This window comes from Podospora pseudocomata, chromosome 3, assembly GCF_035222375.1.
Source record: "Podospora pseudocomata strain CBS 415.72m chromosome 3, whole genome shotgun sequence".
NCBI lineage: Eukaryota > Fungi > Ascomycota > Sordariomycetes > Sordariales > Podosporaceae > Podospora > Podospora pseudocomata.
This window is the reverse complement of record NC_085887.1, coordinates 582,026-602,860: the sequence shown is the minus strand read 5'-3', so window position 1 is coordinate 602,860 and position 20,835 is coordinate 582,026. Positions and strand designations below refer to the sequence as shown.

General features: G+C 54.4%; 8 protein-coding genes across 8 annotated transcripts; 6 read left to right on the top strand and 2 right to left on the bottom strand.

Annotated features, from left to right (window-relative positions):
* Nucleotides 1-468: 468 nt before the first annotated feature.
* On the top strand, nt 469-1,603 carry QC762_301890 (uncharacterized protein; the record flags this gene model as incomplete). Its single annotated transcript, XM_062888487.1, has 3 exons — nt 469-501; nt 566-743; nt 825-1,603. 3 exons carry the CDS (start codon nt 469-471, stop codon nt 1,601-1,603), a joined length of 990 nt encoding a protein of 329 aa, XP_062744352.1.
* Nucleotides 1,604-2,604: 1,001 nt separating this feature from the next.
* On the top strand, nt 2,605-3,078 carry QC762_301880 (uncharacterized protein; the record flags this gene model as incomplete). The annotated part of the gene is made up of 1 exon (XM_062888486.1): nt 2,605-3,078. One exon carries the CDS (start codon nt 2,605-2,607, stop codon nt 3,076-3,078), a length of 474 nt encoding a protein of 157 aa, XP_062744351.1.
* A 519-nt stretch (nt 3,079-3,597) lies between these two features.
* On the top strand, nt 3,598-5,731 carry QC762_301870 (uncharacterized protein). Its single transcript, XM_062888485.1, has 3 exons — nt 3,598-4,313; nt 4,376-4,842; nt 4,913-5,731. Exons 1-3 carry the CDS (start codon nt 4,260-4,262, stop codon nt 5,472-5,474), a joined length of 1,083 nt encoding a protein of 360 aa, XP_062744350.1. The 5' UTR covers nt 3,598-4,259; the 3' UTR covers nt 5,475-5,731.
* A 596-nt stretch (nt 5,732-6,327) lies between these two features.
* SAH1 (S-adenosyl-L-homocysteine hydrolase) lies at nt 6,328-8,239 on the top strand (the record flags this gene model as incomplete). The annotated part of the gene is made up of 4 exons (XM_062888484.1): nt 6,328-6,701; nt 6,766-6,891; nt 6,948-7,731; nt 7,791-8,239. The coding sequence occupies exons 2-4, from the start codon at nt 6,787-6,789 to the stop codon at nt 8,237-8,239; spliced, it is 1,338 nt and encodes a 445-aa protein (XP_062744349.1). The 5' UTR covers nt 6,328-6,701; nt 6,766-6,786.
* A 1,121-nt stretch (nt 8,240-9,360) lies between these two features.
* GOR1 (glyoxylate reductase) lies at nt 9,361-10,627 on the top strand (the record flags this gene model as incomplete). The annotated part of the gene is made up of 2 exons (XM_062888483.1): nt 9,361-9,419; nt 9,486-10,627. The coding sequence occupies 2 exons, from the start codon at nt 9,361-9,363 to the stop codon at nt 10,453-10,455; spliced, it is 1,029 nt and encodes a 342-aa protein (XP_062744348.1). The 3' UTR covers nt 10,456-10,627.
* On the bottom strand, nt 10,518-14,591 carry QC762_301840 (uncharacterized protein). Its single transcript, XM_062888482.1, has 4 exons — nt 13,383-14,591; nt 13,245-13,301; nt 12,295-12,736; nt 10,518-12,207 (listed from the first exon to the last, which is right to left on the bottom strand). Exons 1-4 carry the CDS (start codon nt 14,382-14,384, stop codon nt 11,309-11,311), a joined length of 2,400 nt encoding a protein of 799 aa, XP_062744347.1. The 5' UTR covers nt 14,385-14,591; the 3' UTR covers nt 10,518-11,308.
* A 937-nt stretch (nt 14,592-15,528) lies between these two features.
* On the bottom strand, nt 15,529-16,039 carry QC762_0049330 (uncharacterized protein; the record flags this gene model as incomplete). Its single annotated transcript, XM_062883474.1, has 2 exons — nt 15,529-15,548; nt 15,736-16,039. The coding sequence occupies 2 exons, from the start codon at nt 16,037-16,039 to the stop codon at nt 15,529-15,531; spliced, it is 324 nt and encodes a 107-aa protein (XP_062744346.1).
* A 3,346-nt stretch (nt 16,040-19,385) lies between these two features.
* Nucleotides 19,386-20,466, top strand: QC762_301820 (uncharacterized protein; the record flags this gene model as incomplete). The annotated part of the gene is made up of 2 exons (XM_062888481.1): nt 19,386-19,908; nt 19,958-20,466. The coding sequence occupies exons 1-2, from the start codon at nt 19,455-19,457 to the stop codon at nt 20,464-20,466; spliced, it is 963 nt and encodes a 320-aa protein (XP_062744345.1). The 5' UTR covers nt 19,386-19,454.
* Between the last annotated feature and the right edge of the window lie 369 nt (nt 20,467-20,835).

Below are 20,835 nucleotides of genomic sequence, written 5' to 3'. Positions count from 1 at the left end.
GGCTCACTTGTAGCTTTTGATAGCAATCACAGTGGGTATGGTGCAGTGGTCCGGCCTGCCGAGACAGAAAGAAGATTTGTGGATGCTATACTATAGCATATATTCTCTAGTATTTATATGCTATTAGGTTTTTTTGCTAGTCTCGTCGTCCCATACGATATCACAAAAGACTCTGCACCTACCTACTTTCTCATTTTTAACTTTGAATAACACTAGAATACCCTAAGAGTACATACCGTGATCCTTTACCTATAAGGAATGATGGTCGTGTATGACCTCGAGCGGCAGATACCCACATCTACAGCTATGATGTCATGGTGCCTAGCTAGCTTTTTAGACCCCTGCTATTAGGCACATCGCTAGTGATCACCAGATTCACACTTCCACCCTCCAACTACGTACGTTGCGAGAAGATTCTCAGTCAGATAAGATTCCTCCGAGCATAGAAACGAGGCGTCATTCGTCTTAATGAGGGACAACACACAGGCGGAAATATTGGCGGTATGTAACCACGCAGATCCAAGCTTGAAGGCTTAAATATTTTGCTGATCAAGGTTGATGCTAGGCCGGTGCGGTGGCAGCGTTTACTGTTGACCTCCTTGTTTACCCCTTGGATACAATAAAGACTCGATACCAGAGTCAAGGTATTGTTGGTCAGCCAGGACGTCCAGCGCCGGTATCTCATGGGCTCAGAGGTCTATACCAAGGAATTGGTAGTGTGGTTTTTGCGACATTGCCTGCCGGTACGCTTCACTCCTTCCATGCTTGTCAACATTGTACATGAATGGCCAACTGACTTTAGCTGTGCTCATGGCGGAGTGTAGCTGCAATATTTTTCATCAGTTATGAATCTGCAAAGTCTGCCCTGAAGTTTTCTTTGCCCAGTACAGCCCCCCAGCCAGCAATCCACGCTCTGGCTTCAGCTGGCGCCGAACTGGCTTCGTGTACTGTTCTCACACCAGCTGAGGTGATCAAGCAAAATGCTCAAGTCTTACAGCGTTCCAGCTCTTCTGGTCATAGCAGATCATCGTCCATCGAAGCATTGCACATGGTGTGGCGGAGTGAGGGAGGCGCCGGACGAAGATTATGGACAGGCTACACTGCTCTTGTCGCCAGAAATCTGCCTTTCACTGCACTCCAATTCCCGCTGTTTGAGATCTTTCGGGGCCAAATTTGGAACTGGAAGAGGGGAGGTGCAGAATCATCACACACACGGAAAGACTACGCGGACAGTGACCAACTACAAGACACCAGGCAGTCGAAGGAGACGCGCCAGAATGGCCTCAAGTCGGCTCTTGTCGAGACAGGTTTGGTGACGGGAGCAAGTGCTGCAGTCTCGGGCAGCCTTGCAGCGTTGCTGACCACTCCATTAGATGTGGTCAAAACGAGGATTATGCTCAACGCCGGGAGCTCATCAGCCCCGGAAACCACATGGGAAATTACGAGCAGGATAGTCCGAAAAGAGGGGGTGCGTGGCATCTTTCGAGGAGCTATGCTTCGTGGGACATGGACGGCCCTGGGGAGTGGCCTATATCTGGGCTCATACGAAATGGCCAAGATTTGGCTCAAGGGGACATCACCAGACCATCCTAACTTCTCTTGAAGCTTTAAAGCGAACTGCGGTAGAACAGCAAGCGGCTTCCTCCATATAGCAAGATGACTGATCGCCCGCATGGCCAATGCCAGGAACCATGCACCATAGCGGCATATTGAAGAGCCCTCGGAGTGTTGGTCTTCCGTTCACAGTGTATTCTTATCTCCAGTCAGAGATAGCTCCGAAGTCGCTGATGAGCAGCAACCGTGTGTTTTCAGGTCAGGCAGTGGAGTGGGACTCTGTTGAAACTCCCCGTGGGTGGTCTTGGGGGGAAGAACGGCACGGGGGTTATCGGCAGAAAGCCAAGGGTCGGATCTGCAGATATGGGAGGTGGTACCCGGTAATCTGGAAATCGCATTGTTGATAGCTACCACGCAAAGCCCCGCCAGGTTCGTTTGCAAGTCGCAATGCACACTTCGCATTGCCCATTTGGCGGCGAGCAACGCCTATATGACGCGAGACGTTGACTGATGTGCGGGCGCTGCTTTCTTTTGGATCGGTGTTGTGCAAAGAAGGGTGAAACAAGGCTTTGTCCCGAATTTCCCGCCTCTTTCATCCGTCAAAGAACCAGAGATGAGCCGGAGCAGAGTTTGACTGCAATGTCACCACTGTTACGATCGATGGCGCCATCGGTAGGGTTTCCGCGACGACGCTTACTCCTACTCGAAGAGCAACCGCTCAGTGGCCATGCCCATAACCAGGCCTCGAGAATAATAGCCCTATCCTAGCTGATGTTCCGCATGAATTCGTGATTCGCTCACGACATGTCACCAGTCTCTTTGACTGTCGGTGTGTCGCCAGTGCATCCGACCTCGCCCTCCTGCATCCTGTTATCATCTTGTTTTATCCGCCTGTTCCCATCGACAACTGTTCTGCTGCCCAGCTGACTCTTCCGGTGTTGCTTGTCCATCTCGCTCCACGATAACAGAGGATTTATATAACACCTCTCACCCACTGCCCCCCGTGGCAATCTGTTCCACCACCAAGAGCATCGGCATACTCGCCACACGATGACCATCTCCCAGGAGCCAGCAATCGTGGCAGAGGCCCAGGACTCGAACACACGCCAAGTGTATGCCAAAGCCCCCATCATCGTGTCCGAGTCTGAGGTTGTTGCCACGCCAACGCCCTCGCCAGGGCCTGATCGATATCTTGTAGTGTCGCCCTATACAGAGCAGCAACATCTGCTTGACCTCGATACCCTCGATACCGAAAACCAACTTCTCGCGCTCGCCCTGACACAAATGAGGTGCCTGCGGGATGACTATGCCACAGCGCCATACCTTGACACATTCAACTGGCCCGACATCATCGATACTCTCCGGGCACTTGCCAACCAGAGACAACATGTATGGAGGAAAACTTCCTTCTACATTGTTGCCTTTCGGTCCCGTATCCCTCCCACGACAATCTATGCAGAGCTAGGAACCCTCGACAAAGCAGCCCACGTGGAAGCCACGTCGAGCGGTGGGTTCCTCAAGTAGGTCTTTGTCTCGTCATATGAAACCCAGGCAACAGAAAGCACGCAGAAATAGCCCAATTCTAACTGATGAGCTTGTATGGCAGGTACTGGTTTGGCACTCCTGATATTGAGGGTCGCAATCTGGCAACGTGTGTGTGGAGGTCTCACGAAGACGCAAGAAAAGGAGGGGTTGGCCCTGCTCACCGAAAGGCTGCCGGTGCCGCACGGCATTTGTATTCATTTTGGAAGATCGACCGGCATCGACTGACCATAGACGAAGGCGTGAACGGGTGGTCTATTAGCGAGTGGACTGACTGAGCGAGTTGCGTGTGGTGGCCGAGTTTGGTCTCATCATTATGGCTTTTATAGAAGACTGCGGGGGAATATCCATAGAATAATAGACGGCTTTATAACTGAATGAATCCAGTCGCTGCCTCGTACCGAAAGGGTTGTATGTTTATAGAGGAAAGAGATGTAGTGAAAGAAAAGAGAAGACCAGAAGAACGAGCACCGGAAAAATGGGTGTGTCGTCCATTTAAGCATCACTGACGAATTGCGAGATGAGCCACAAGACGTGGGGGAGCGTGGGATGGGTTGGTGTTTTGTCAAATCACCGGTCAGTGCTCGAATTTCGTGACCATTTGCGAATCCCTCCCCTAAACAACGACACCTCCAGAACCCTCAGCTTCCCATTCAGGGAGATAGATGGATGTATAGGTAGCCAGGTCAAACTTGGAACTTTCTTGCTAGTTGTGCTGGCTTCGTCGAACTTATCTTTATGTTTCGCTCCTTCTTGTGTTGGTATACGCGGCTACGAGCAGTGCTCTTCTGGTGCTCCTCAAATTGGCAGTGGGCTGTTAACGATGTGGATGGGTGGGTCGGGCTACAATGACCCACACTGTGTCCGCAACCTCTTGGCAATTTGGGGTGGAGAAGTCAGGCTGCAAGCGTCCCAAGGCTTCGCATGCGCCACATATAGCGGGACATAAGCCACACCAGACCCTTTGACAAAGTTTTCTGCTCCCCGTTTCGCCCTTTCAAGCCACCTCGACGCCAGCTTGCCCACAAACTAGCGAGATTTCCCAGAAACCTCGTGAAAAGTTGCTGGCAGTCTTCCTCAGCATCGGACCCAAGTACGAACGGACACACGCACGTCTTCCCAACCCCCGATCCGCCGATCTCATTGCCGACTCAGACTTCACCATGGCCGACGTACAAAAAGATGTGCCGTTCAAATCGGCCCAGGTCGAGGCGCTCGTGAGTCCCTGCGCCCTCAGAGCCCCGCCCGAGCAGCGATCTCGATACTAACGTCCGGGCAGGTAGTAATCAAGATTGTCAAGCATTGCTCTGCCAGCTTTCCCACTACAGCTACCGGTTCCTTGGTGGGCATGGACAACGACGGTGTCCTTGAGATCACAAATGCCTTTCCCTTCCCCACGGTCGATGTTGCGAATACCGACGGCCACCAGAACGATGCATCAAGCCTCGCCGCCGCCGCCCCCCGCGCAAAGGCCAATATCGCCTACCAGAACGAGATGATCAAGCACTTGAAGGAGGTCAACGTGGATGCTAACAACGTCGGCTGGTACACCAGTGCCACCATGGGCAACTTTGTCTCCCTCAACTTTATTGAGAATCAATACCACTATCAGCGCGACAACGACAAGACTGTCGCACTCGTTCATGATGTCAGCAGGAGCTCGCAAGGAGCGCTCAGCCTGCGCGCATTCAGACTCTCACCCGAGTTCATGGCCGCATACAAGGAGGGCAAGTTCACAACAGAGAGGTAAGGTGATCGACAGTCTGGCTTATCGAGTTGACCGCGGTGCTTGACGCTAATATGCCGCGACCGGTAGCCTGCAAAAGTCCAAGTTGAGCTTCAAGGACATCCTTGTGGAAGTCCCTGTCATCGTTCACGACTCTCACCTCCTCACCACATTCCTGCACCAGATGCCCACCCTCCCCGAGACCGCCGAGGTTCCGCTTCCCACGTCGCTAAACGACATTTCTCGTGACCCTGCCAGATTACCCGCGAACCCATCTTTCGACGCCCTTGATCTGTCGATTGACCCTTTTCTCGAGAAGACATGCGATCTTCTCCTCGACAGTATCGAAGCCCATTACACCGATCTCAACAACCACCAGTACTATCAGCGTCAGCTGACGCGCGAGCAGTTTAAGATCACTCAATGGCAGACAAAGCGCAAGGCGGAAAATGCTGCCCGTGTTGCGGCGAAGCAGGCTCCTCTCCCCGAGGACGAATGGCAAAGACTGTTCAAGCTGCCACAAGAGCCCAGTCGGCTCGAGGGCATGCTGAATGCGCGACAGGTTGAGCAGTACAGCAAGCAGGTGGATGGGTTTACAGCTGCAATTACCTCCAAGATGTTTGCTGTCCGGGGAAATTTGCTGCCTGAGTGAGGGCAGACATGTGCATGGTGTGCGTGAAAGGGGGTTTGACGAGCGTTGGCGGGTATTCTCGACTGCATTAGGTCTGGCGTTCCGGGTTATGGGCATCTTTTCTGATTGCTTAGTTTCCGGGCCAGCCATGCTGTCCATTTGCTTAATGGAAATTTTCTGGGCCGAGAGTGAACTAGAGACACCAGGGCGAAAGGCAACTAGATAGGAGGGCCTGCGTTAGGCGTGGATAAATAAACACCAACAGTACCACAATACCCACAAGATGTTCGGCTTTTGACGGGTCTGGCTGCACATGGGCACCCCATTGCCAGGAACCTATCTTGATTGACGTAAGAGTTGATGTAAGATGTACGAGCCTCTCTATGCTTCCTCGGACCACGGTCTCAGCCCGGAGTCTATCCTCGGAGTCGGAGTCCACATATCAAATTGGTCCGGATGCATGGGGGCTGACGATCCAAAGCGAATGCTTTGTGACAGACTGTGCGAATTTCTTAAGAGCTATGGATTTTGCGGTTTTATGGCTAGCTGTATAGGCCGAAAAAACGTCAAAGATCATGAGGTCTGTCGGTATGTGCCTAGTAACCTTCTGCTTTTGCCTTGTTCCTGACCGCCGAACTGTAAGGAGCCGTAGGAGGGGCTCTCGCGAAGGCCACTTCGTGCTGGAAGCCCCACCCACGTTTCGCTCCCCTCTCACCATTGGGTGCGGCGATGGAGGAAAGAGGGGCAGACTGGTGGGGTTGTGCAGTCCAAAGCGGCATAGCTTGCCCCAGAACCACTCACCGACAGGGCCTTCAAGGTTGCTGCTCTTTTTCATACCCCCACATTTTCCATGGCTGTCCCACTTTGGCTCGGGTTTGATTTTCTTTTCCTGGTGGTCCTGGAAGTCTCCTTATTCCGGTCCGCTAGCATTGTGCTCGTTGTCCTGACGAGAACACAATTGAATCTGCTATAGAGCCAAGAAATCTGTAACTGCCATAATTGGCTATCAATTGCACCAGCTGCAGCCTCTAGTTGTGCTCCTGCATTCGGTGTTCGGTGCTTTCTGCCAATTGTGACGGCAATTAAGTTGATCCCCAGTGCCCTGCCCAGCGCCTAGATTGCGACCCCTCACTCCGCCGACTCCGCCCCTCTTTTAAAAGTAAGCAAAATCCCCGACCCTTCTCCCATCTTTTTTTCCCTGACTATTCTCCCCCGCCCCTCACCTTTTCCATTCCCTCCCATCGGCAGGTTAGTTCTACCACCAAGCTACCTTATCCTTTGGCTTCATTTTAACCAACAGTCGTCGCTACAGCTTCCCCCACATCACATCAAAATGTCCAACTTCAAGGTCGCCGATATCTCCCTTGCTGCCTTCGGGCGCCGCGAGATCGAGCTCGCTGAGAACGAGATGCCCGGTCTCATGAAGACCAGAGAGAAGGTTAGACCTCGCATTGTCTTCAAAGATTATCACAGTGTCTCTAATTCTCCTTGTAGTATGCTGCCGACCAGCCTCTCAAAGGTGCCCGCATTGCTGGCTGCCTCCACATGACCATCCAGACTGCTGTCCTCATCGAGACCCTGACCGCCCTCGGTGCTGAGGTTACATGGACTTCCTGCAACATCTTCAGCACCCAAGACCACGCCGCTGCCGCCATTGCTGCCACCGGTGTGCCGGTCTTCGCCTGGAAGGGCGAGACCGAGGAGGAATACAACTGGTGCTTGGAGCAGCAGCTCGTTGCCTTCAAGGACAACAAGAAGCTGAACCTTATCCTTGACGACGGTGGTGATCTCACTCACCTGGTCCACACCAAGTACCCCGAGATGCTCGCCGACTGCTACGGTGTCTCTGAGGAGACCACCACTGGTGTACACCACCTCTACCGCATGCTCAAGGAGGGCAAGCTCCTTGTTCCTGCCATCAACGTCAACGACTCTGTCACCAAGTCCAAGTTCGACAACTTGTACGGCTGCCGCGAGTCCCTCATTGACGGCATCAAGCGCGCCACCGACGTGATGATTGCTGGCAAGATTGGTGTTGTTGCTGGTTTCGGTGATGTTGGCAAGGGCTGTGCTCTCGCTCTCCAGGGTATGGGTGCCCGTGTGCTCGTCACCGAGGTTGATCCCATCAACGCCCTCCAGGCTGCCATGGCTGGTTTCCAGGTGACCACCATGGAGAAGGCCGCCAAGGTCGGCCAGATCTTCGTTACCACCACTGGCTGCCGTGACATTCTGGTTGGCAAGCACTTCGAGGCCATGCCCAACGACGCCATCGTCTGCAGTATGTTTAGATCCTTATGCCCTTGAGTCCTTGATCTTCCGCCGCTTACAAACTTCTAGACATCGGTCACTTTGACGTTGAGATTGACGTTGCCTGGCTCAAGGCCAACGCCCAATCTGTCCAGAACATCAAGCCCCAGGTTGACCGTTTCCTCATGAAGAACGGCCGCCACGTCATCCTTTTGGCTGAGGGCCGTCTCGTCAACTTGGGCTGCGCCACTGGCCACAGCTCTTTCGTCATGTCGTGCAGCTTCACCAACCAGGTGCTCGCTCAGATCATGCTTTTCAAGAACAACGATGAGGCTTTCGCCAAGAAGTATGTCGAGTTCGCCAAGAGTGGCAAGCTCGAGAAGAAGGTCTACGTCCTCCCCAAGATTCTCGACGAGGAGGTTGCCCGTCTTCACTTGGACCACGTCAACGTCGAACTTGAGACTCTCACCAACGTCCAGGCTGAGTACCTCGGCCTCGACGTTGAGGGTCCTTACAAGAGCGACCACTACCGCTACTAATTTCCGTTTCCTTTTCTAATATATCTTGTGTTCCGCAAACCTGCAGTGGTTACCAGGGCACACTGGGCTTTCTACCAGGGATCTCGTTCAACAACACCGATCTTGGACAGGTCTTGACGGCATGTAATGGGGTTTTGGGGCATTGTTTTCAACAGGCATGACTTGCATGATTCATCTAGGGTTTGGGCAGGGTAACTTAAAAATGGCTGGGGGCATGGTACGCATTTTCAACAAAAAGTACGGCGTTGGCTTTGGCTCATGATATCCACCCACACCCACACTGGCAGGCGTTAAACATTGGGGCGCTGGAGCGCCTACATCTTATGGCGAGAAAGTAGAAGAGAGAAGGGACGGTTAGAGGACACGACCCCGTCAACCGAGGTCTTGCGAATAGAGGGACAACACAATAAAATACCCAGTCCTTTTTGTGTGTATATTTTGTACACGGTGTGATTTCTGGCGCAACTTGAGTGGCTGCGTGGGTGTGTGTTACTCAACATGTCATCAGTACTCGTCACGGCTGCCAAATGTAGTAGCATCGGGAATAACCGAGTCGACAGTTCCGCTGTTGTTCGGTGTAGTGGCAGGTATGATTACTGGCACGCCATGTTCTACTGATAATGTCGCCAATAGCTGAGGCTCTTATCTCTCATCAATCACGGGACAAGAATTGGCCCCCGTCACCTTTACAACCAATGGCAGCAGTCGAGGTGGCTGGCGGAAACCTTGCAAGAGATGGATGAACTTCATGATGCTCCAAGCCGTTGACGCCAACATTGGGATCAGCCGAGATATTCTCTGTGAACCATACCCGGGGTTTTGACACCATCCCATCCTTCGTATCCCAGGCCTATCTGTATCTGGAAAACACCATTCAAATTGCGAGACAATTGCTTGCTTTCGTTCTGATACTGGCTGTTAGTCACACTCTCACTTTTCCTGCGGACAAATCACCCCGCGGTATTCTCTGAACAACCCCGCGCCACGATCGAGTGGTGAACGCGATATTGTCTGATACTATTTTGCAAGCAAGCTCGACAGCCAGCCTCTCAATCTGAATCAGAATAGAGACGTTCGCCAGACCAACTCTAGCTAGTACTTCCGCCGACGACGACGTCCCAATGGCCTCTTCTAAAAGTGCAGGCCGACCAAAGGTGCTCTTGCTAGGCGTAATTGAGCAGTAAGTTTCGTTCTCTGTCGCATTCCTTTGGCAGCCCCAGATGTATGCTCACGGACGACCGCACAGTGCCCAGTCATCGTGGGAAGCCGTAGGCGAGATAGCTCAAATCTTGACGCCAAAGTCGAACAACCGAGCCGACTTCATCCAGGAAGCATCCTCTGGAGCCTTTGACGGCTGCGTTGCCGCCTACCGCACCTTCGACAGCTTCGAAGTGACAGGCAAAATAGATGGCGAACTGCTCCAGGCACTCCCGGATTCCCTCCGTTTCCTGTGCCACAACGGAGCCGGATATGATCAGGTTGACGTCCACGCCTGTACCGCTCGCGGCATCCGTGTGTCCAACACCCCGACGGCCGTGGACGACGCCACGGCCGACATGGGGATTTTCCTCCTTCTCGGAGCTCTGAGAAACGTGGCCGTCGGCATGGCCTCTCTTCGAGCAGGGGAGTGGCGCGGGAAGACCCTCCCACCGCTGGGACACGATCCCCAGGGCAAAGTCCTCGGCATCTTGGGTATGGGCGGTATAGGCCGCAACATGGCCAAGAAGGCGCTGGTGTTTGGTATGCAGATCCGATACCACAACAGAACGAGGCTGGATGCTCATATCGAGAAGGAGATTGGGGCTGAATATGTTGATTTCGACACTTTGCTGGCTGGCAGCGACGTCATCAGTTTGAACTTGCCCCTGAACCCAAAAACCCGTCACATCATCTCGCGAAACGAGTTTGCCAAGATGAAGGCAGGCGTCGTCATAGTCAACACGGCCAGAGGGGCTGTCATCGACGAAGCAGCGCTGGTGGAAGCTCTTGATTCTGGACATGTAAGCTCTGCCGGCTTGGACGTGTATGAGAACGAGCCGGATGTCCACCCTGGGTTGCTGGCCAACCCCCGCGTCCTTCTGGTCCCACACATGGGAACCTTTACCGTCGAGACGGAGACTAAGATGGAAGAATGGGCGATTAGCAATGTGCGCATGGCTGTTGAATCTGGTCGTTTGCGGAGTATCGTGCCGGAACAGAAGAGCATGGAACGGTAGAAATGAGGATAGTTGAGAATGAGTGTCTTCTTGCATATTGTCATGGCCAACCGGAGCGCATCGTTGAGTCGGTAGTAGTTGTGGAAGCATGTTGCCATCTTTTGTGCTGGAGTAGATTTCTCTCACGAAATTACGGAAGAAAACCTCAAGCTGGCGTGGTTGCCGTCTCGTCCTCTATAGACCAAACTGTCAAGTTCACACACATGATATAAAAAGGCCTCATCAGGCTGAGGCAAAAAGTCCACCACATCTGAACAAACGAAGACACGGGGACGGGATCAAAGTTCCTGCACCCTTCCGCCGCGAAGCTCAATGTATTTGGTCAGTATGTAGTTGAAAGATTCTACAATGTTTGAAAATCTAAAATGTAAGAGACCGCTTCACCTTGGCTCCCACTGAGAAGAACGCCAGGTTGTATGCAAGCAGAGAAAGAAAGAAAATGCAGATTCCATCGCCTGCCACCAGATGCAGCTTTCTTTTATATCAAGTTTTTGCAGCCCCATGAAACTCCTTGTGCACCCCACGCCCAAATGCAGGACTATGCTAGCCTCCGACACCCCCCCTTTTTTTTCTTCTTCATTTCTGTTCAGAGAACGATTTCGTCGACAGCAGACAGCAACCCGACGAGATATCCCCTCTTCCGCTTCCCTAAGAAATCCCACAAAACGTATTGTACAAGGAAAGACCCAGGCCGTCATCAAACTGCCGTGAGAATGGTGATTTGCGATCAGAAAAAATACCGAAGCGCGTGATAGACGGACCGGCACCAGCTGGACCCTTGATACAGACGGCAAATTATAAGCGTGCGAGGCTGGTAGAAAAAGAGGCGGCTGATACCTTCCACCCATGAATGCTAACCACCCCTGCCGGTTCTGTTGACGTTGACACCAGGTCGAACAAATGCTCGATAGGCCAGATCGGAAAGACGCCGCACAACATTTGTCGTCCCGCCCGTTGAGGCAGCTTCGTCTCGAATGAACCGCGTGGCAACTGCGAGCTTGCTGCGCGGATCCGACTCTTCCAAATGTGCTCCCACATTTTGCTCGTTCGGGCCAGCGTCCCAACGCTGGGTAAACTCGCGGAGCACCACAATGCTGTAAATCACATCACGATTTTCTCGACCATCCAGCAGAGACCTCATGAGACCAAGAAGATGTTCACGAGTACTAGATCCAGAAGATGGGGCATGCGTGTGCAAAAGGTACTGCGCCAGATGAAACCAAAATTCCAGCTCGCTCCTTTGTGATGGGCTCATGCTGGCTGCCGGTGGTGTCAAAGGATTGCTCTCTAGCGTTTCTCCGGAGATGAGCGTCTCGAAGACACGTAGACGACCGCATGCCTCGTTCGAGTCCCGCCCAGGAGCGTTTGATGCTGAAGGTGGGTGGGCAGTATTCAAAGAGGGCAGCAGCGGCAGCCGAGCGAGTGCCCAAATCACACACGTTTCAAGATGGCCCGAGGCTACCATATTGCTCGGGTCGGTGCCGTGGATTTTGGAGATGGAGTCGACAAAGGAAGCGAAAAGAGAAACGAGCGGTTGGCCGTTGGGGAGCGTTGCGGCAGAGAGAACCGTCGCGATCCGGTCCTTTGCGATATCATACCATTGCGTCTCGAAAAAGAGCGTCAGACCTGGAACGTAGACCTCGTAGTACAGCTTGGTCATCTCGTCGATAGTTTCGGGGGACGGGGGCGAGCTGGGGGCTGGGGGGAAGGCGCCCCCAAGTGCTATCAGCTCATCGACCTTCATCTTCTTTGCTGGGAAACTTGTATGAGCCGACATGATCTCCCGCGAGTGAGTCTGCGCAAGCGCAGGCAGGGTGGAAGGGGAGGATGGGGTGCCACCTCTCAAATTGTTCTTGTCACCAACGGTGTGGGATGTGCCCCCCTCAGTCTTGATATGCTGCTGATAGTGAGATGCAGGCGTGCTCGAGGCTTCCGCAGCTTGGAGAGCGGGGTCGATAGCCGCCGAGTAGTCGTATGCCTGGTCGGCCTTGATGCTCTGCGGGGTTGCGGATGCAGGGGAGTCAAATGCAACACTTGGAGCGGGCGGGGGCGGGTATGTGGCTGTCGTCGCGGTCGGAGGAGGGTAGGCGTGCGTGGTGGAGGACGACAGGACAGTCGGGGCGGGGGACGCGAGCGTGGACGGTGTCGAGGGTTGCTGCTGGTTGTTCGGGGCAGGCTGGATGGCGCTTGGGCCCGGTTGCTGCTTGAAGATGGGATCGTAGCCCAGGCACTCGCGCTTCGACTTTTTGCAATTGTTGCACGTCGGATGTCCTTCGTCGCACTACATCAGAAAAATGTCACGTTAGAAGCCGAGCAGGTTTGGGTTTGGGGGTTGGAAACAGTGCGGATATATACAGAATGTGTGTGTGATTGATTGAGGGGGGGTCCGCCAGGGAGAAGAGCAGTTGGAGCCGAAAATTCGGGGTCTTGTCCAAGCGCCTTCGGTAACGGGAAGTGACGTGTGGAAGGATGGCTGGCCGCTGGTTTGCTCGCTTTGGAATAGCCCCGACGTCAGGCGGCGGGTGAGCTGCTCCAAGCGATCACAAGCGAAAGCATCAAGTTGACCCGAGAAATCGGACAGCGCTTGTTGCCAACCACAAAGCCGCAGACATAGGTTTCTGCGCTAAACGCAACTCCAAATGTCTACCCAACAACGTTCTCTGTCCAACGCCAGCCAACCACGACAACACCAGCGCCCCTCCCCTCCCCCAAAGACGCCCCCCCCAACTACCGCAATCCAAAGGGCGTAAAAAGGAAAAATGTCAACTGTTAAAAGGGAGTCTACGCACCTTGATTCTGCGCTTGCGACATGTCAAACAGCCGGTTTTCGTTCGTCGCTTGATCTCCTGTCAGCCATAACGAAAAGCTCATAGTCAGCAGGCCGACTCATCCCGGGGTATCAGGGGCCTGTTCCGGTTCTCCGGTACCTTTTTGTGTCTGCCTCCGCTCATGGCTATGCGCGGGTCGGCCGCCAGGCCAGGCGCGATCGCGAAGCGCATGCCGGCGGCAGAGGGGTCGGGAAGACCATAAACATGTGGGTGGACATAGTGATATCCCAAGCCTGACGGGCCCGGGGCCACTGGGGCTACCATGTGGCCACCCAGCGCCATACCGTGCTGCTGGTGCTGGTGCTGTGGTGGCGGCTGTGGCTGCCCGTGTCCGTGTCCGTGCCCGTGCCCGTGTCCGTGATCGAGGGTTCGCATGCTGGGAAGGGACGTTGGCGTCGGTCGGTAAGGATCGGCAGGCGGAACGGCCTGCGGCGGATACGGGTAGTGCGATGTCGGCGGTAGGCTGTCGGGATGGTAGGGCATCGAGCCGGCATAGTTGACGGGTTGGCGGGGAGGCCCGGGGAGTGGCTGCGAGTTGGACATCATGGACGCGGTCAACATTGGCGCGTCGCCGTTGTATCGCGCCTCGTACTGACTGCCCCGAACTTGGTGCATCGAATTCTCTGCTGCACCGACGGCAACGGCAGCGGCAGGGCTGGCTCCCGGCGCGTGATGGTAGGTGTTACTATGTTTCACGGTCGAGCTCTCATCGGCTGCGTCCTTCTCACCGCCGCGTCCTCCGCCGTTGGTGGTGCTGGAGCTAGTGGCGGCACTGGTGCTCTCTGGCAGACTGGCAGGCTGTGACGTCTGGGACGGCGGTGGTGCCTGTGCCTGTGTCTGTGCCTGTGCCTGTGATTGTGTCGGCGGTGGTGGTGTCCAAAAGCGCGGGTGGTGGTGTTGTAAGGGCTGTGAGGGCTGTGAGGGCTCTGAGGGTCGTGAGGATTGTGACAGCTGGGGCAGCTGTTGGGATGATGGTTGGGTCGGTAGGGACTGGAGGTGCTCGTCGAGCGTGTTGATATTTGGCAGCACGCGCGGCTTTACGGGATTCGAATCCAGAGACGACTGCAGTCGCAACTGGGGTGACTCGGGGGATTGAGCCATGCTGGGAATTTAATTAGATTTTTTTATGGAGCCACGATTCCTGACCCTAAAAAAAAGCGACCAGGGGATGAACGCGACCCTGGGCCGGGTTTCCTGCGTCGACTGATGGACCTGCCTGTTGTTGGGTGTGTGGCTGCTCTCGAGAAACTCAACGATACGTCTCTCTTGTAGATTGGCGGGCCTGTGCTTTTCTGGCCTGCGCGCAGGGGAGTGTGGGAAGCTGCAAATGCGCGCTTCTGCTGCTGTTCTGCTGTGAGCAACTGACAAGAAGCGACCACGAAGCGACCTCGAACCCGCATGCTTTGCGCGCTGCATTACCTGGTTCCTTGCTGGTCACTATTTTCCCGCAGCACCCTCCCCAAGGTCCCCAGCCCAACCCCCTTGTTCTTGGCTGTGCGGCGTACGGGCCTTTTAACGGGGCCTGGGGAGAGGGGATGGGGGGGGCCGCTGGGGCCCGGGGGAAGAAGCCTTAACGATCTCGTCGCCCGTCCATCGCTCGCTTCTGCCGTCGGCGCGATCCCTGGCTTCGATGAATTCCGGCCAGCACAAGGGCGGCGCCTCTTGTGCGACCCAAAAGAAGCTTAACACGACCGTTTTCGCCTCCCTCTCTTCTGTTGCCCTCTTTTTCCCCTGAGCCGCCCCCCTCTGTGATCCCCGGCTGCATAGACCGTGGGGCAGAATTCACTTAACGGTGACCCAAGCCAAACAGGCTGTTTTGACTTTCCCCCTGGCTAGGATCGGTGACGCTGGAAAATGAAGTGGACCTCTTCTCCAATGGGGGCGGCAGAGGCATGAATTGCGACCAGTAACCACAGCTGCCCATACACCACAGCCCCAACCATACCCCCTCCTGCTCATCGCTGCATATAGTAGTGTGCCCTCTGGTCACTCTACAGCAGGTTGCTATCGTCGTCTCACTGCCCAAGACGGTGGCCTTGGGGAAAAGAGATCAAGGTCGCTTGCCCCCTTTCCCTCGCTGGAGCCGGCACGGGCAGAAGCGAGCGAGCGAGTTCGATGTCGAAGCATGAACGAGTGGATCAGCGGTGTGGATCCTGGGGATGACAAGCGAGACCGTTTGGGCGTTTGAACGTTTGGTTAAAACGAGAGTGGACCACGGCTTAAAATACATGTGGACTGGCGTGTATCAAGTATCTCTACCGCATGCTACTGGCCATAAATAACACGTTTATTCTGGTCCAAACTCAACCGTCACGTTTTCTACACGTGTGAACGGACTCATTGCAAGACGAGAGACATGCTTGTGCCTCAGTCTCGATACCCGCCCGGCTGGAGTCGTCGCTGGGGATGTCAGATTCGAGACAAGACTTGAAAGCCGAGGCAGGGGACGCACAGGCCCTCGTGTAATTCAAGCCTCCTCCGTAAGAAGAAGGTGTGCAATAAGTGGCCGTGTCGGGGAGGTCGGAAGAGGTGAGGTGGATGCAAGGCGACCGCGCGACCGACCGAAGGCTGAAAATGGAAAAGGAAAAAGACTCTGAGAATCTGAGATGAAAATTGAAATTGGAGGTGAAATGAGCTGCTCGCTGAGGCAGGCCAAGCCAAGGCTCCAACATCCTGACCACCTGAGCCAGGAATTGCTCGACCATGGTCAACGGTGCCACACAGGGACCCGGTTCTGATGACTTCAGACGGCTCATGGTGCCCAAGTTCCGGATTTCCTCTCGAACCCTCGCCAATGCAATTGGAGCCGACAAAAACGGTGTTGACTGCCGATTAGCGAACCTCCCCCCAGACAAGGGGCGCTGATCTCAGTTTTGACAACCGATTACTCGCCAACCGGCAGAAGCCGAGTCTGTTTATGTATACTCTCGAGTTCTCAGAACGTCATTTCCATCAACACACAGCCAGCCATTGTTGTGGCCGTTGACTAAATGCTGTCATTTTGTGTGATCACCAATGTGGAAGTCGGAGCACCAAAATGCGGAGATATCTTTTGTGCTGGACAATCCTGCGGTTTCTGATCTCGTTGGCTCGCGAGATGCGTAAATCTCCGAATCAACGACCGGCCTTGCCTGTTCAACAACCTCGGGCCCGGAATGAAGACCCCAACTTCGACAACTCTTCTATACGGCACAGGCCTCAAAAATGGCCTGGGATCCAACACGGGGTTCTGTCTTTACTGTCCCACGGCCTTTCAACGGGTCGGTTAATAGAATAGAGGCCCCGTTCACAAGATGCCCCCATCCTTCCCATCTCGATGCATAAGCTGATAACTTGTGTAGAAATGAGGCATCCTAATGAGGCACCTGAGGCTCTCGTCAGGGCATATTCCAGTATTGCCCTGTTGCTCGAGAATGTCATGAAATATCACAGGACATGGTCCAAACACGCAAGCCGGTGCACCCATATCGCCACGCATGAGCACAACCACCACGATGATGGCCGAGGAAGAGAGTATCAAATGCCGGGGCTCAAATTGTCGACCTGCAGGTGCTCTCGCAAATTCAACCACCAGAGAGCAGGAGAAGATCGCCAGCTGCCTCCTTCCCCAGCCGCGCTGGAGAGGTATGCAGATGTCTCCGTGTTTTCTCCCCTCTTATCCCATATGAAACATGCCAACTGTGCAGCTCCGCCTGGTCCCGGAAGAACAGACTATGGCGAGGGCTGCTGCTACATCAGATAGCTTGAGAAAACTGTTGGACCTTAAGCTGTACTGAACTGGGATCTTCTGGAGGTGTTCCGGTTCCTAGCTAGGGGCGAGTGCCCGGGCTGGCAGACCATAGTGATGTCTTCATCTGAGATGACGGCTTCGAGAGAGCCTACGAGGCAAAAAGATAGGTCAGGGAGGTCAGTAGCAGCACGAGAACCCCCACTTCACATGTTACCGGGTGTGCTTTCCTCGACCGTCACCACGGCCATGAGGTTGTGGCCCTGGCCGCTGCGGACCAGCAGGCTTCGCCTCCAGCTTGCATGAGCCTGCCTTGCCGAGGGTGGAGGGTGAATGATCGAATCCCCAGCGGGCACGACTACAGCCCCCAGAGTAGCTACCGCGTGAGCGCTTGCGCGAGAACAAAGAGCATCGCCTATGGCGACACCACCAGGCGCGAAGAACATTACCCGCTGCTGGCCCGCCTTCGTGTATGCTGCTAAGGGGGCCACTCCCGGGACTGCCATTTACCCTCGATATCTCTGGGGTAGTTGTGGGTGTGTGGTGCTGTAGATGGTTTCTTGGTGGCTTCTACCTGTTTCCCCCAGCCTCCGTCCCGGGCGAGCATCCCGTTTCTTTGGCACGATAGTACGTTTCTGCTATCTGGGCAGGGACCGGCGTGTATCGGCCAAATTGATGGACTTTTGGCTGATTTCAACGTGGCATATTAGGCTGCTCGCCTCTGCCTGCCGCGCCGATCGCTTGTGGCCTGTCTTGTCTGCACGGCGCCAAGACGCGTTTCGATGGCTCGTTTTTCTCTCGTGCATATGCAATCCATGAAATTTGAAAGCCGGGATCGTGAGAGAACCGTGGACGACGCTGGCTTTCTGCTTGGGTCGAGAATGCAACGTTGGCTGGGACCCAGCGCATCTGTGCGGAGCTTGATACCAGAAGCGACTCGGAGGATATGCGTCGGCCCATGGTTGTCTCCATGTCATATTTTCAGATCGCGCAAGGTGCCGCTGTGGAGTGCCAGATTCAAATCGGTCCGGCTTTGCGGCCCGGTTAGGCCAGTACCGCCGGAGGGGCGCCAAGCCTCTCGAGTACCGTACCTCCTCCCCGTCCGTCCGGACACAGATAGGTACCTCTACCTACCAGTAGCAGACAGAAAGTGACCTGGAGCTAGACGGGAGGGCCATCATCATCATCAACACCATCATCGAATACTTGACCCTCACTCCGTGATTGTCGAGCCTCGCTGTCTATGGCTATGAAGGGAGCCGTCCAAAATGTCGTCGACTTGTCCTGCCCTGCAATAGCCTTCTTCTAGAAGCGTGCACGTTTTGACGACACGTCAGCGTTGCAGATGCAGATGGGCTTGCTCTCAAGTGAGGATTGCACGTCAGGAGCAGCGTTTGTTTCGGCTGAGCCGCCCTGTTGTTCCGACGGACATAGGGCTAAGACCAACGTTCAACGCCACGAAATGATTTCGTTCTTTCCTTTGTTAACTTGACTAGGCTCGACCCGCGGTGGAACCGGCATCGAGTTCCTCGGAGTCGGACACCTGGCCATATCTGACCATTCCATCGAGCACGTAGCCATGTTTCTCTCCCTCGACAGACGGGCCGAAGATGAGGAAGTAGTTTGGAAGGAGGAAGTTGGTCACCAATGCGCTTGTTGTACTTGGCTGGCTGAGGGCAGCCGACATGCCGTCTGGATGATTGGCATAGCTGCTGGTCGAGGACCAGTGGGAGGTTTTCTGTTGCGGGAAATGTCAAGTCTTGTGATGTGCTGCGCTAAAGACTGGCATATGGGCCTCGGTGTGGTGCCTCTGCCTGATTCCACCACTCGTTAAGGAGGCGAGCTGTCAAACCAAATTCCGTGCAGTCAATCTTGTCTCTACCTCATTCGTTGCGTGTGACATTATCCGTATCCAGGATGGTCTCGTCTACTCCATCATAGCCTAGGCGTGGAGAAAATTTGTTTCAGCTGAACGGATGGCCGCTCAGCCAGACATGCTGAAATTGTCGAGAGATTACCATCATTTGAGGCCTGAAACGGCTCCCAGATGCATGTGTCTGCTACGTTATTACCACCAGGCCACCCTAGCCTACGTGAGGATGTGATGTCTGTTCTCGAGTGTCGGTGTTTGCAGCTCGTGCACCTAGTTAGAAATATCTAGTTTGTTCATTCCTCGCCCCTATGCCTTTTGCCGTGAGATTTAGACTGGATGCTGCTCTGCGTTCAGGACCTTTCGGCGAGAGAGTGTGTCCAAGACAAGCCCCCGGCTCAGTATTCAGGCATCAGGCATTTCTCTGTAGGTTGTCTCAACATACCGCTGCGAACAGTGGCTACACATGAGGTGGATGGTGCGAAGTCGCTGGCAGAAGTCTCTGTTACAACATCGGGTCTGTAAAGTTGGAGTGTCGTTGATTTGGTGTTCGGCACTTTTCCAGTGCGCTATTATGAATTACCGGGTTTTGAGCGATGTGATTGGCAATTCTCGAATCCTAATGGGCCAGAGCGATCCACGGGGCATTTATGAGTCGTCCAAAGCCAAACGCGGGGTGACGCCACTTCCGAATTCAACCTGGAAGACAAGCACAACGTGCACGTCAGCCTCCAGCATCTATCAAACAGACACGGCAGAGCTTCTGTTGATCAGCATTATAAACGTAGATACTAGTTTGGGCGCAAATCGTCCTGGAGCTGACGCCCTGGATCCATCATCAACAAGCAATCGCGTGTCAGACAAGGTGGCGGGTGTTTTATGGACGAAGCCGGCAGCTCCATCGCAGGAGACTGTTTCTCCTTCGGCGTCCCCAGCTCCAAGACCTCACACATCTGTTCCAATGACCCAATCATCCTCGTTGCCACCGCTCACGCCGCAGTTTTGTTTCTCGACAACTGTCCTTCGAGGTAGGCCTCTTCAAACCAAGACCAAACCTTGGCTAACACCGAGCCTCAGATTTTCTTCGGCTGTCGAGGGGCACCATTGATGACACAATCACACAAAACCTCAATGCCTTAGCAACACCATCTAGAGCGGGGTTTGATCCAACTTCCACCTCTCGCCTGGCGCGGCCAGCCACACGGCAGATTGATGCAAGTTCCTGCGAAGCCTTCAAGAACCAGGTTCTATTTCCGTCGTGGCAGTCCCGCTCCGATGTGTTGAGCTATTGCACCTTGGTGGCCACGAGCCCTGATCCCGATGACCCTGAAGCCACTCTCAGGGAGACAGAAAAAGAGAAAAACAGGGAGCGTGTTGTGGACGAGAGGTTGGATCCATATTCGTCACGTTTCTTCCCACGAGAGGCGCGAACCGAGCAGCTGGCGACAATACTTCGGCAGGAAATGGGCGTTGAAAACATCGTCCGGGCAAGAAGCTGGGGAATTGTTCGGGAAAGATGCGGCGATATCGAAAACAGCTGGGAAGATGCTCTGGCTCGCTGGCGAAAGCTCCATACGGCGTCATAGCCCGAAGCGGCAGGGTCAAGTGAAGTGATGTAAGAATAAGGCGTACCACGACGGATGTTGTGGCTGTACGAGTATGTAGAACATGTGAACCAAAGTCCAACTCTTAGTTACTACTACCCCGTGAAGATCCCGGCGGCTGAGAGAGCTCCCCGCAGGGTTGCCAGGCACGGGAGAGCTCAGATGAAGCTTTGAAGCTCCCGGGTGGCTGCCGAGAGCCCCGAGTCCGGGGGCATTTTAGGCGGGCAATGGTGGGGTCAAGAGGGACCGCGCCTTCCCACTGATTGCTCAACTAGCCAAGCAGCCCACATTGATCGACCGCCGCATTGTGCGAAGTGCAACACCATCTCCAGCATCCCGCGGACCGCACGA

What these genes read in the sequence shown, in the direction of transcription:
- QC762_301840 (XM_062888482.1), bottom strand. Translation starts at nt 14,384, where the DNA reads ATGGCTCAATCCCCCGAGTCACCCCAGTTGCGACTGCAGTCGTCTCTG. An exon ending in GCGGAGGCAGACACAAAAAG is followed by an intron (nt 13,302 to 13,382) that starts GTACCGGAGAAC and finishes TATGGCTGACAG; the next exon opens with GAGATCAAGCGACGAACGAA. An exon ending in GTCGCAAGCGCAGAATCAAG is followed by an intron (nt 12,737 to 13,244) that starts GTGCGTAGACTC and finishes TTTCTGATGTAG; the next exon opens with TGCGACGAAGGACATCCGAC.
- QC762_301870 (XM_062888485.1), top strand. Translation starts at nt 4,260, where the DNA reads ATGGCCGACGTACAAAAAGATGTGCCGTTCAAATCGGCCCAGGTCGAG. An exon ending in CGGCCCAGGTCGAGGCGCTC is followed by an intron (nt 4,314 to 4,375) that starts GTGAGTCCCTGC and finishes ACGTCCGGGCAG; the next exon opens with GTAGTAATCAAGATTGTCAA. An exon ending in GGCAAGTTCACAACAGAGAG is followed by an intron (nt 4,843 to 4,912) that starts GTAAGGTGATCG and finishes CGCGACCGGTAG; the next exon opens with CCTGCAAAAGTCCAAGTTGA.